Source organism: Lycium ferocissimum, chromosome 1 (assembly GCF_029784015.1).
Source record: "Lycium ferocissimum isolate CSIRO_LF1 chromosome 1, AGI_CSIRO_Lferr_CH_V1, whole genome shotgun sequence".
In the NCBI taxonomy this organism is placed as follows: Eukaryota; Viridiplantae; Streptophyta; class Magnoliopsida; order Solanales; family Solanaceae; genus Lycium; species Lycium ferocissimum.
In genome coordinates this window covers 848,873-862,699 of record NC_081342.1, presented here as the reverse complement: position 1 = coordinate 862,699, position 13,827 = coordinate 848,873, and the positions used below count along the sequence as shown (strand labels likewise).

The 13,827-nt window shown below is 31.2% G+C and overlaps 1 protein-coding gene across 1 annotated transcript; it reads left to right on the top strand.

Moving 5' to 3' along the window:
• Positions 1–9,043: 9,043 nt before the first annotated feature.
• LOC132039398 (pirin-like protein) lies at positions 9,044–12,229 on the top strand. The gene is made up of 6 exons (XM_059430136.1): positions 9,044–9,226; positions 9,987–10,036; positions 10,259–10,326; positions 10,406–10,468; positions 10,838–10,941; positions 11,399–12,229. Exons 1-6 carry the CDS (start codon positions 9,120–9,122, stop codon positions 11,877–11,879), a joined length of 873 nt encoding a protein of 290 aa, XP_059286119.1. The 5' UTR covers positions 9,044–9,119; the 3' UTR covers positions 11,880–12,229.
• The last annotated feature ends 1,598 nt before the right edge of the window (positions 12,230–13,827 follow it).

Here is a 13,827-nt window from a genome sequence, read left to right as displayed (position 1 = left end):
TTGATAGGAAATGTAATGACAATATTATCATATTATAGTGAGTGGATGTCCATAATGAAAACATGGTCCATGTGATTTTTACAATAATTTCTTCAATTATTGAGTAGATGTGGTATTGTAATTGCAATTAATTTCTTTTACAATTGAAATTGGTATTAGGTAGGTAGGTAGGTGGAAGGTTCAAATTCTACCATGTTATCTCTTCTCAATTCACCTTTCCTCCCCATATACAATGACACAAATATTCCCCCTGCGCCCAAAAAAAAAAAAAAAAACGAGGCCGTACACCTTGTGTTAAAAGTATAATGAAGTAAATAAAAATGTGTAATTAAACACAAGGTATAATTAAGTAAATAAAGTGTGCTCTTTCTAATCACTTAAACTTTTCAATTAGATGATCCCACGTGTCAATACTTATTAGTTTGGAGTGAAAGATCGGACAATAGTGGAAAAGGGCAGAGGAAGGTCATATCATCTAATATAGTATACTATATCTTACACCCCCGGCTCAATTTAAGTGTCTTAGTTTGACTAGGCACGGAGTTTAAAAAATAAAGAGAGATTTTTGAATCTTATGGTCCGAATTTAAAGATGTGCGTAATGTACTAAAATGTCCTTTGAATCTTGTGGTTATAAACATGTTATGTTATATAAGATGTTTAAATTGTCAACTTATTAAATATAGAAAGAAACACTCTTTTGCGGACAAACCAAAAAAGAAAAGTAAGACACTTAAAATAAGACGGAGGGATTTCAATTTTAGTGAAGTTACAAATTACAAGTACTAAGAAATATAATTGAATCACAGTATGAATTAAATAAAGAAATAGTGCTAAAAAGATTGATGATGGACTTAAGAATTAATTTCACGGGCTTCGCATTAGTCTGGAGTCACCAAGGGAGCAAGGGAGAGCTCCTCGGGAGGGGTTAAAAAAAAAACTATGGAGTTTTCTTAAAAAATAAAAAGAATTGATATTCAAATTCGCATGACAATTAGACACGTTAACCATCCTAATCCTGGTCAAACATCTTTCTAGTTTAGGATTATGAAATTAAATTAGTTTTCCATTAGTCTTGGAAAAATATCGAGTTTAAGATAATAGAAACAGATTATTCTTATTTGAAAAATATATTAATCATAATAATAACCTCCTTTACTTACCAAAAGTTTTCCCATTTATGAAATCATCTAAGAAAAAGGAAAATAATAAAATCCAGCAACACCACTTGGACCTTCTCTGTACAAGGCCAAACCCCCCCTCACTATTTGCAAATTACAAAGGAAATTCAACTAAAATAGGAATTTTAGTCCCTCAGTTATTAGTAAATTATGATTTTAGTCCTTATGATATTGAATTAAGCACATTAAACATTTAATTAATTGAATAATGCATCTTTTTTAATTTCTTTACTTGTAAATATTCACAAATTTATCATAATTATTAATCATTCATTCTATCACTTAATTACTCATGTGATATGTCAAACCTATATTGATATTTCATATTCGATGGTTAACATAGTTCTTTAAACAGTCAAAGTATAACATATTTTCTACATGAAAGAATAAAAAATAAAAAAAAAAGACGTTATTTCCCCCCTAAATTTGGCTGCACAACTCATTTTAGCACTGTAACTTTACCAGCGTTTATATTCCTTCCTATTCTTGTTTGAAGTGAAATAAATATCACCCTGAGATTATAATATCAGTCTCACAATGGAAGATGTATTACACTAGCAACACGTCATTGCCATGTCAGCACCACATCAGAGTCATGTAAAAAATTATCTAAATTTTGATTTTTTTAAATTCTTTTTTGTTTATTCACTATTTTTAATAAACTAATTAATCTCTAATGCCTAATCCCTTTCTTCCTCACCCCCCAGTACCCCTCCCTTTCTTCCTCGCTCCAACCCCTTCCTTTCTTCTTCCAAATTTTCTCTACTTATAACAATCTTTCTAGAATTGCAAGATTTTCATTGTTTTAGCTCAAAGAAACATTCCAATTCTTGAAAACAAATTCCTCATCATGCTATGATGACCCGAAAAATGTTGTCACCGGAAAAAGTTCCGTTCGTCGGAAACAAGAATTTCGACACCGGAAAAGTCAGAATTTTCTCAAGTGATGTTGGTGGGTCTATTAATGGTATACTCGCAGCAAAAATCTTTGACCCATTTCGAGTTACCCTTCGCCAGAAATGGGAATAATCTGATGCCCATTGCTGATTTCTTTTTTTATCTTGTCAATGGTGACCTCGCGGTGATTCTCTTCACACGTGGAAATGATGTGGTTCATGTGTTTAATGTAGAGGAAGCTTTGAAATTTATTGTTGAGATTGGTCGATTTTTTTTTTTTTTTTTTTTTGAAGTTCCAAGACTTGTGGTGATGTGGAAGTTGAAGAGCAGGTGACTGGTGGTGAACTTGAAAGTTGAAACAATGGGGATTGGGGAAGAAGGAGGGGGATTGGGGAAGAAGGAGAGGGATAGGAGCGTGCGGGGTGGGGGGTTTGGAAGGAGGAGAACAGGTGAAACGGATAGGGACTATGGGCCCATCTTCTTTTTTTTTTTTTTTTTTTTGGATAAAACTTCATTTGCCTCTGAACTTGACCACACAATTCACTTTAGCAGTTTAACTCAACGGACGTTTATTTACCTTTCTAAACAACTTTCAAGTTCATTAAATATCACCTTATACGTGCAGTACCACTTTAGCCACTTAAGCGCCACCTCAATGACATGTCATTAACACGTCAGATAGTCTCTCTTTTCTCTTTCTCTTCCTCCTCCTCCTACTTTCTCTATTTTCTTTTTTTCTTTCTCCACCTTTCTTCTTCCATCAACAATAATGGCTATCTTTCTTTTTCCATCAACAACCATGAAACTCCAAAAATCAGGAAAAAGCAACTAAAAGCAAACTAAATCACTCATCAATTATGACAATTTTCGCCATAATCAACCCCAGATGGGAGATTTTGCTCCAAAAACAAAAAATGAAACTGGGTTTAGAGATTTTTCTCCAGAAAATGAACTTAGCGTTCCCCAAATTCCCAAATTTGTTCCCTCTCCTTTGCATCAGTCGAACACACATTCTCTCTCTCTCTCTCTCTCTCTCTATCGACAAACATGACCTAACATAATGCTTCTTCTTTGTTCCCTCTTCTTTGATCACCATGGCATCTGAAATCTCTGAACAAACCCAAATTGAAAAAAATGGAGGTTTTGTCCGATTTTTTTTTTTCCGGCCAACGTTTGTTGAAGAGTACAAATTTGAGAAAAAACTCAAAGTGATTCGTTCTCTCCTCGGCCTTCATGAAAGGGTCGAGGATTTCAATTAAGAAATGGGAAAGATCTTAGAAAATATATACGTGCTCAATTTCATCGAAAAAAATGGCATTGTCGAACAACTTTTCCGGCCACCAAATCCACGTCTAATCTGCCTATAAAATAAATCTTATAATTTTTTTTATTATGTCTAATAGTCAACTCATCAAGCAAGTAGGGACTTAGTAGCTCAGTTGGCTGGCTACGTGAACGTTCACCTTGTTAATGAGGGTTCGAATCCCCACATTATAATCCCCTCCCCATTTCCCCTTCCCCTACCCCCTTGTAATAAAAGCATTTTAAAAAAAAACTCATCAAGCAAATTTATTTTCAAAAAAAAAAAAAAAAAGGAACACTAGAATGGCATGGAGGAGCTGCATCGGAGATGGCGTCAAACCACTGGAAAGGAAGAAAGAGAAAAGGGGAAAAAAGAAAAAGAAATCTAAAATGATATAAAAAATTAAGAAAAACATAATTAAGTATAGGTAATTGTATATCATCCAATTATAAGATGACACGTGTATAGTTTGGACAATATTTAGTGTTTTTTCCTTTTCATGCGCTTTCCAATAATTAATAATATTTTTTTTGCCACGGCACCTATTAAGGGATATTAATTTCATTTCAAACTAGAATAAGAGGTTAAATAAACGTCAGTAAAGTTACAGTGCTAAAGTGAGTTTTGCGGACAAGTTTAAGGGGGAATTTTTGTCTTTTCTCTTTTTTTTTTTTGGTTTAATATTACACACAACAGCGGGCTCACCTTTTTTTAATTTTATTTACACGCCTAATTTTTTTTTCTTTTCCTTTTTTTGCCACATTAGCATTTGGGGTGGTATTTATTCCACTTCAAAAAAGAATAGGGGTGTATATAAACACCCGTAAAGTTATATTGTTAAAGTGAGTTGTGCGGCCAAATTTAGGAAGAAAATGATATCTTTTCTAAAAAAAAAAAAACACACACACACATTTTAATTAACTGAATGTTATATATGCTGATTCATATATCACCAAGACCAAAAGCAAACGTTAATAATAGTAACTTAGAGATCACAAATACTAGTATCTCTAAAAAATCATAACTCAGCATATCTTTATGTAATTTTTGAAAATGTGTTAAAGTTCTTTTAACTACTGAACTCCAACGGCTTATTCCTCTTTAAACAGATTGTTGTTAATATTATATTCCTTTTTATTTACCCAAAAAGGACATTATGACAAATATCCTACATGTCAAATTTATATTTAGTAAGTTGACAATTTAAATATCCTATATATCAAATTTATAATTACAAGATTCAAAGAATATTTTATTATATTATACACATTTTTAATTTAGAACCACAAGATTTGAAAGTCTATATATCTTTATTTCTTAAACTTCATGTCTAGTCAAACGTAGACACTTAAGTTGAGACAGAGGGAATACATGCCAAATGAAGAAATGAAAGGATAATTAAGACACTGCAGACCTGTGGGGACTTAAAAAGTAAACACACAAGAGGTAGAATTAATGTTCAACTTCTGAAATGTACACATGTTAGTCCCTGCTTAGAGTACAATTTCAGTTGCTTTTTGTACAACTTATTGTTGTTGTATTCGTCCACCTTGGGCGTTTATATATAAGAAGAAAAATATAGAACAGAAAAATAGATATATATTTTTAGTAATGTGGCCAAGTAATATGGGACAAAGGGAGTACTTCATTTTTATTAATTCTTAAAGAACGTGAAAAGTCAAGTATAATAATGTGGCTAAGTAATATGGGACGAAGAGAGTACTTCATTTATTAATTCTTAAAGAACATGAAAAGTCAAGTAATGTGGCTAAGTAATATGGGGCGGAGATTATATTAAACACATTTTTAATTTAGAACCACAAGATAGTCTATCTTTATTTTTTATTTCTTAAACTCCGTGTCTAGTCAAACGTAGACACTTAAATTGAGATAGAGGGAGTGTATGTCAAATGAAGGAAATGAAAGGACAATTGAGACACTGCGGACACGTGTGGGACTTAAAAAGTAAACACATAAGGAGTAGTATTAATGTTAAAGTTCTGAAATGTACACATGTTAGTCCTAGCTTAGAGTACAATTTCAGTTGCTTTTTGTACAACTTATTGTTGTTGTGTTCGTTCACTTGGGCGTTTGTTGTTAAAAAAAAAAAATTAAAAAAAAAATTGTCTTATTTTGGTTATGTCCGCCGTTTTTTGTATTTAGTAAGTTGACAATTCAAATATCCTACATGTCAAGTTTATAATCACAAGATTCAGAGGATATTTTGTTATATTATACACATTTTTAATTTAGAACCACAAGATTTGAAAGTCTATTTTTATTTCTTAAACTCCATGTCTAGTCAAACGTAGACACTTAAATTGAGACAGAGGGAGTACATCCCAAATGAAGGAAATGAAAGGACAATTAAGACACTGCGGACATGTGAGAACTTAAAAAGTAAACACACAAGAGGTAGAATTAATGTTCAACTTCCGAAATGTACACATGTTAGTCCCTGCTTAGAGTACAATTTCAGTTATTTTTTGTACAATTTATTGTTGTTGTGTTCATCCACCTTAGGCGTTTATGTATAAGAAGAAGAAAAATATAGAATAGAAAAATAGACATATATTTTTAGTAATGTAACCAAGTAATATGAGACGAAAGGAGTACTTCATTTATTAATTTTTAAAGAACGTGAAAAGTCAAGTAATGTGGAGAAGTAATATGAGACGGAGGGAGTAATTCATTTATTAATTCTTAAATAACGTGAAAAGTCAAAAGTGAACAAGTAAAAGTGCACGGAAAAAATAAATGTGTCGGAGAATTAAAATTGAAGTGCATACATGTATACATGAAAAGAGAATAATTAATCAGCAAGAACGTGAAAAGTCAAAAGTGAATAAGTAAAAGTGCACAAAGGAAGCCAAGTAATATGGAACGAAGGGAGTACTTCATTTTTATTATTCTTAAAGAACGTGAAAAGTCAAGTATAGTAATGTTGCCAAGTAATATGGAATAAAGGGAGTACTTCATTTATTAATTCTTAAAAAATGTGAAAAGTCAAGTAATGGGCCAAGTAATATGAGACGGGGGAGTACTTCATTTATTAATTCTTAAAAACGTGAAAAGTCAAAAGTGAACAACTAAAAGTATACGGAAGAAATAAATATGTGTCGGAGAATTAAAATTGAAGTGCATACATGTATATATGAGAAGAGAATAAATATTCAGCAAGAACGTGAAAAGTCAAAAGTGAACAACTAAAAGTGCACGGAAGAAATAAATATATGTCGGACAATTAAAATTGAAGTGCATGCGTGTATACATGAGAAGAGAATAAATATTCACTACTATGACATATATCTACGTGGGATTTATTAATTCTTAAAGAACGTGAAAAATCAAAAGCGAATAAGTAAAAGTGTACGGAGAAAATAAATTTGTGTAGGAGAATTAAAATTAAAGCTCGCATACGTGTATACACGAGAAGAGAATAAATATTCAGTAATAACGTGAAAACTCAAAAGTGAACAAGTAAAAATGCACGGAGGAAATAAATGTGTCGGAGAATTAAAATTGAAGTGCATACGTGTATACATGAGAAGAGAATAATTATTTAGTACTATGACATATGTCCATATGGGATAAAAAAAGTAGTAAAGTGTACAATTTATATAACTTTTAATACAAGTATTTATTATTGTGTTAAAGTGTATAATTTCTACAACTATTCAATATTGTGTTAGTCCGGTTAAGGCACTTATATATAATAAAAATAAAAAATAGAAAAGAAAGTTTATAAAAAGCTATGTTTATCATTTCTTAAGCAGATTCCTAATTCTAAATTTAGACCAGGTTATTTTACCAATTCCAAGGACTGGTTCAATTGTCTTTTCAAGATGTAACTTTGAAAGCAACTCTTATCTACAGCTTGCAAATTACTATATTATATAAGAGCAAATGTGAGGACTTTTGTAGTCCTCACAATAATTTCTCAATTTTTTAAATTTTTTTTAATTAATTACTTTTATGTCTTAATTTTATTTATTTAAGTCAATTTTTTTGTTTTTTGTTTTTAAAGTCTACTTTTCAAAAGTTATCGAACCTGGAGACTTTTGTAGTCCTCACAATAATTTTCAATTTTTTTTAAAACTTTTTAATTAATTACTTTTAGGTCCTAATCTTATTTATTTAAGTCAATTTTTTTATTTTTTTATTTTTAAGGTCTACTTTTGAAAAGCTATCGAACCTTGTACCTCATTTTTTATATTCTTTGGTTTTCTGGTTGGTGCTCGATATCCGCATTTGACCCCAATTAATCAGGATAATTCACATCGCATCGCGCGGGCTATTTAGTCCTTCCTCCAAAGATTTTTTTATATAATGTTAAAAATCACGATTAAGAAAAAATAGACTAAAGTTAAATTATGTATTTGTCTTAAAAGTTCATTAACTATGTATAGATTATTTATAAAATTAGGATACATAAATTATAATGTCAGATTCGTTCCAAATTTGATTTGAATTAAATAATTTGGAAGTTAAAATATTAACCAGTGGAATGAAAATTTTGTTTTCATATAACTAATTGTGGGACAAGGTATACCGGTTCAATTGTCTACACAACACAAATTATATAACTTTAGTTAAAATACTATTTTTATTATCTACAACCTCACATAACTAGTAATTAAGAGAAATGAGAAAAGAAAGATTACAAAGAAAAAAATTAAATGAAGAATCATGTCAATGGTCAACGAACCAAAGGCGGCAAAATAAATAAGTATCTACCAAATGCTGTTTCTCTTTGATTTTTGAAGTTGCTAGATGTTTCTTCGTTTAAAAGTTAAAAAATATTGAAGGCTTCTAAATTTGGTTTATGTTCTTATTTTATAATACTTAAATTACAGTTAGCATTATTGAACGCCTACAAGTCAAGAAGCTGGGAGCTAGCAAGAGATTTAATTGCATTCCTCATCGAAAAATTGCATAGTAGTATATGCAAATAACGATAATATTTTTTTTATTATATGTAAACGGTTGAATGACATTCACAATTATTCTAACAAACATGTAGTATTTTCTTAAAAAATGTCTTATAGGTATTCTTCTACTGCTTCTGCTTAATGTAGGAATTGATCATATATTTATTTCGTCTAATTTTATGTGACATTGCTTGACGGGAAATAAGGTTTTAAAAAATGTTAATTTGTAAATCTACAACAAGTCTTATATATTTGTGTGGTTATAAATTATTTCGCTAAGAATAAAATGAAAACTTTAAAATAAAACTATTTTTAAATGAAAGATGTTTTTTTTTTTTGAAACATACTAAAAATGAAAACGTGTTATCAATTGTGACAGAGGAAATAAATAGACAACAATTTATTCTTTTAACAAACGTGGAACAACCTAACATTCTCCGATTCTTTCGTTAATTCTTTTACTTATTTTGTCAATCAATTTTGTATCACCAATTCCTTCCATCTTTTTTAAAAATTTTACAAGAGTAGATTCATCATATTTAACCAAACAAAATTTATTCTGAGAAGCCATCGTCATTGACGTGAGCATGAAATCATCAAATTAAAAAATCCCAAAATTTAAGTACTAGGCCCCACTGAAACTTCTATGTTACCCACGAAATCAGATGTATATAATTCGTCATCAGTGCATGTGAATCCTTTAGAAGTTGCCTATAAATACCACAGCAGATTTAAAAGAAAACATAACACAAACAACATATTTTATACAAACATATTCAATTTAACAAACCTCAAAATCGTCAAAGTAATGTCTAAATCCTCTGTATTCAGTAGACCAAGATTGGTTGTTAAGAAACTTTTGGCTAGAGCTCAAAATGAAGGTGATGGTGCTGTTGTTCGGAGAAGCATTGGAAGGTATTTTTGAAAATTTTGTTCCCATTTTTTAAAGTTTTTTTCGTGATAATAGAGAAATTATCAGTTTGAAGCTCGGTGAATAATACTTTTTTTTCTCAAAAATTGGACTCATCACTTCCGCTCTTACCATTAGATCAAAGACGGAATCTTTCATTATCTTGCTTGATAATCTAGAAATTCTGATGTCATTGAAACACAGTTCGAAATTTAGTTAGTAATAGACTCAAATATCTACCCTTCTCCTTTTAAATATTTACAACAAGATTTAAACTCATTACTTGCGCCCTTACCACTAGACCGGTACGGGGCTTTTCTTAATTCTTATTTTTCTTTTTGTTTTGAGGAAATAGGTGAATCTAAAAAACTTTCCTTACTTGTGTTTCCATCTCTCCCAAAATTCATATAGTTTCTTTGTATGTCTGTGTTTTTTTTCCAACAATTAATTCATAGTACGGGGCTTTTCTTAATTCTTATTTTTCTTTTTGTTTTGAGGAAATAGGTGAATCTAAAAAACTTTCCTTAGTTTCTCATATAGTTTCTCTGTATGTCTGTGTTTTTTTTCTTTCTTTTTCCTATTTTTTTTTTTTTACTACAAGATGTCTTAAAACTCTTGGTAACTTGTTTCCCATTCAGAGTTAGTCTATTGATGTATATTAAATTTACGGTCTATGATTAATTATCATCAGAACTGGAATTGTTCTTATTAATCTATTTGGGTGCCGATTGCTTTTCATATTTGTTTGACAATTTTGATTTTCAGGCCAGAATTGCAGAATCTTGATCCTTTCCTCATGTTAGATGAGTTTAGTGGTAATGTCTATAGCATTAAGGATATTCTTTGTTTCATTTTATTACTTATTATTTTATGAAACTAAACTTTATTTTTGCCTATATTGTTCCGGCCTTCCAAAAATATTGCGTGTCCTTCAAAAATACATTGGTTTGGAGGATCCGACACACATCAAGTTATATTTTTGAAGAGTCCGAGCAATAGAGACTTTTACTAAGTAGAAATGTATGTACTTCTTGCAGTTTCACCACCTGCTGGATTTCCCGACCATCCACACAGAGGTTTTGAGACCGTGACTTACATGTTGCAGGTAAAATTTCAGTTTAGTTGCTTAATTCAAAGCATTATAGAAGTGCTTCAGTGCTAATTTTGTGTTTTCCGTGTATTAGGGAGCTTTTACTCATCAAGATTTTGCTGGTCACAAGGGTACAATCAGGACTGGTGATGTGCAGGTAATGAGTTGGCTCTCAGCACCACTAAACCCCCAAGTTATGTACACTGATATTGTAATTTGTAAAGATTTTTTTTTTAGTTTTGGCGTAATATAATGATAGTAAGTTACCTACTATTTTTATTCGGGTAACCAATTAATGTATATTATCAAAAGTTCTGGTGGAGCAGTAAGTATTCCTCCATACTTAACTAGAGGTCTCTGATTTGAGCCTTGGGAATAGAGTCCCTTTGGTAAGGAGCGCATTACCCCCCTAAAGTAGGACTTCCCAATGCGAATGGACACCGGATGAAAAACAAAAAAAATATCAATTGGAGTAATGTTTATCAAATTTAACTGTGTTTATAGTTTTCCATTTGGTTGAATGCAGTGGATGACAGCAGGAAGAGGTATAGTGCACTCAGAAATGCCTGTAGGACCAGGTACTCATAAGGGCTTGCAACTTTGGATAAATCTCTCTTCCAAGGACAAATTGTAAGTAATTAGTACTGTTACATTGATTCAATCTTGAATTTGGCTTAAACAGTTTTAGTGTTTGAATAATCTTTTTTCATTTTAACATATTCCTATAACATGTACTTTGACATTCATAAGACTGTTGCAGAACTTTGTTTATACTGTCGTTCCTGTTGTGAAGCCAGAAATTTCCTTAACGGTGTTCAAGATTCAATATATATGTATAAATAGTATTTTTTGACCTATCTACTTAGTATAATTTTCCAACGAAGGGTGTTCAACTGACATTGCGTGGTTCTAGACACAACAACTCGTCATTATAAACGATAATAATAGAACAGTAACTTATTTTATCTCAAAATACAAGAGTGAAATGTACACTTAAATGATGATCATCTCTGCAATTTTAAGACAAAACTAGACAAATTCTTCATTTTCTTGAAAAGAAAAGAATGACTCTCTTGTCAATGTGCAGGGTTGAGCCAAGGTATCAAGAACTGCTACACGAAAACATACCAAAGGCGGAAAAAGATGGGGTTTCGGTCACTATCCTAGCAGGGGAATCCATGGGCGTCAAATCCCAAATTTTCACGCGAACGCCCACAATGTACCTCGATTTCACCCTAAAACCAGGTTCTGAGCATCATCAACCAATCCCTGAGCCTTGGAATGCGTTTGTCTACATAGTCGAAGGAGAAGGAGCGTTTGGTTCTCCGGATTCAACAACACCAGCTCACCATTGCTTGGTTTTAGGCCCTGGAGAAGGCCTAAGTGTGTGGAACAAATCTTCAAAGCCATTGAGGTTTGTTCTGATAGGAGGGCAGCCGATTAACGAGCCGGTGGTGCAGTATGGTCCTTTTGTTATGAACACTAAGACTGAGATTATGCAGGCTTATCAAGATTATCAACTTGGGAGAAATGGTTTTGAAAGAGCAAGGCAATGGAGTTCTAAATGAGTAAACAGAGTTACATCTTATACTTCAAAATTAGCCTACAAACTGCAATATTCAATAGTTTTTCTGATAAATGTTTTATGATTTCAGGTTGTCATAGTCCTTTTTATTTTCATTTGAAATGAGATGTGTGTTGAGTGAAGTTTATTTGTAGTCATTTCCTTCATTTGTTGAAGAGTTGCATTGGTAGTCATTCTTGTAACCATAGTGGAAAATACGTTCAGGTTTTGAATAATGTCTTACCTTTTGTTTGGATCATTGATAGGAAATGTAATGACAATAATATCATATTATAGTGAGTGGATGCCCATAATGAAAACAGGGTCCATGTGATTTTTACAATCATTTCTTCAATTATTGAGTAGATGTGGTATTGTAATTGCAATTAATTTACAATTGAAATTGGTATTAGGTAGGTAGATGGAAGGTTCAAATTCTACCACGTTATTTCTTCTCAATTCAACTTTCCTCCCCATATACAATGGCACAAAAATTCCAAAAAAAAGAAGAAGAATGGCCGTACACCTTGTGTTGAAAATATAATTAAGTAAATAAAAGTGTGCTCTTTCTAATCACTTAACTTTTCAATTAGATGATCCCACGTGTCAATACTTATTAGTTTGGAGTGAAAGAAGCGGACAATATTGAAAAAGGGCAGAGGCAGTTCATTTCATCTAATATAGTATACTATATATTACTCCCTTCGTCCCAATTTAAGTGTCTTAGTTTGACTAAGCATGAAATTTAATAAATAAAGAAAGACTTTTGAATCTTGTGGTCCTAATTTAAAGATGTGTGTAATGTTCTATAATGTCCTTTGAATATTGTGGTTATAAACATGTCATATCATATATGATGTTTGAATTGTCAATTTATTAAATATAGAAAGAGACACTCTTTTGCGGACAAAGCAAAAAGAAAAATAAGACACTTGAAATGGGACATAGGGATTTCAATTTTAGTGAAGTTACAAATTAGAAGTACTAAACAATATAATTGAATCACAGTATGAATTAAATGAAGAAATAGCGCTAAAAAGATTGATGATGGATTTAAGAATTAATTTCACGGGCTTCGCATGACAATTAGACACGTTAACCATCTTAATCCTGATCAAACATCTTTCTAGTTTAGGATTATGAAATTAAATTAGTTTTCCGTTAGTCTTGCAAAAATATCCAGTTTAAGATGATAGAAACAGATTATTCTTATTTGAAAAATATATTAATTATAATAATAACCTCCTTTACTTACCAAAAGTTCTCCCATTTATGAAGTCATCCAAGAAAAAGGAAAATAATAAAATCCAGCAACATCACTTGGACATTCTCCGTACAAGACCAACCCCAAATTACAAAGGAAATTCAACTAAAATAGGAATTTTAGTCCCTCAGTTATTAGTAAATTATGATATCGAATTAAGCACATTAAACATTTAATTAATTGAATTTAATCTCTTTCTTTGGTAAATATTCACAAACTAATCATGATTAATATTATTAATCATTCATTCATAATTATTAATCATTCATTCTATCACTTAATTACTCATGTAATATGTTAAATCTATATTGATATTTCATACGATTGGATAGTAACATAATTCTTTAAACAGTCAAAATATAACATATTTTTTACATGAAAAAACAAAAAAATAACACATTTTAATTAATTGAATGTTATATATGCTGACTCATATATGCCAAGACCAAAAGCAAACGTCACTAACAGTAACTTAGAGACCACAAATACTATTATCTCAAAAAAAAAATCATAACTCAGCATATCTTTATGCAATTTTCAAAATGTGTTAAAAGTTCTTTTAACTATTGAACTCCAACGGCTTATTCCTCTTTATTTACCCGAAAAGGACATTACCACTTATGATTTTTTTTCAAGAAAAGGAAAAACCAATACAAAAAAAAAAATCCAGCAAGACCACTTCTTGACA

What these genes read in the sequence shown, in the direction of transcription:
- LOC132039398 (XM_059430136.1), top strand. Translation starts at nt 9,120, where the DNA reads ATGTCTAAATCCTCTGTATTCAGTAGACCAAGATTGGTTGTTAAGAAA. An exon ending in CCGTGACTTACATGTTGCAG is followed by an intron (nt 10,327 to 10,405) that starts GTAAAATTTCAG and finishes TCCGTGTATTAG; the next exon opens with GGAGCTTTTACTCATCAAGA. An exon ending in TCAGGACTGGTGATGTGCAG is followed by an intron (nt 10,469 to 10,837) that starts GTAATGAGTTGG and finishes GGTTGAATGCAG; the next exon opens with TGGATGACAGCAGGAAGAGG.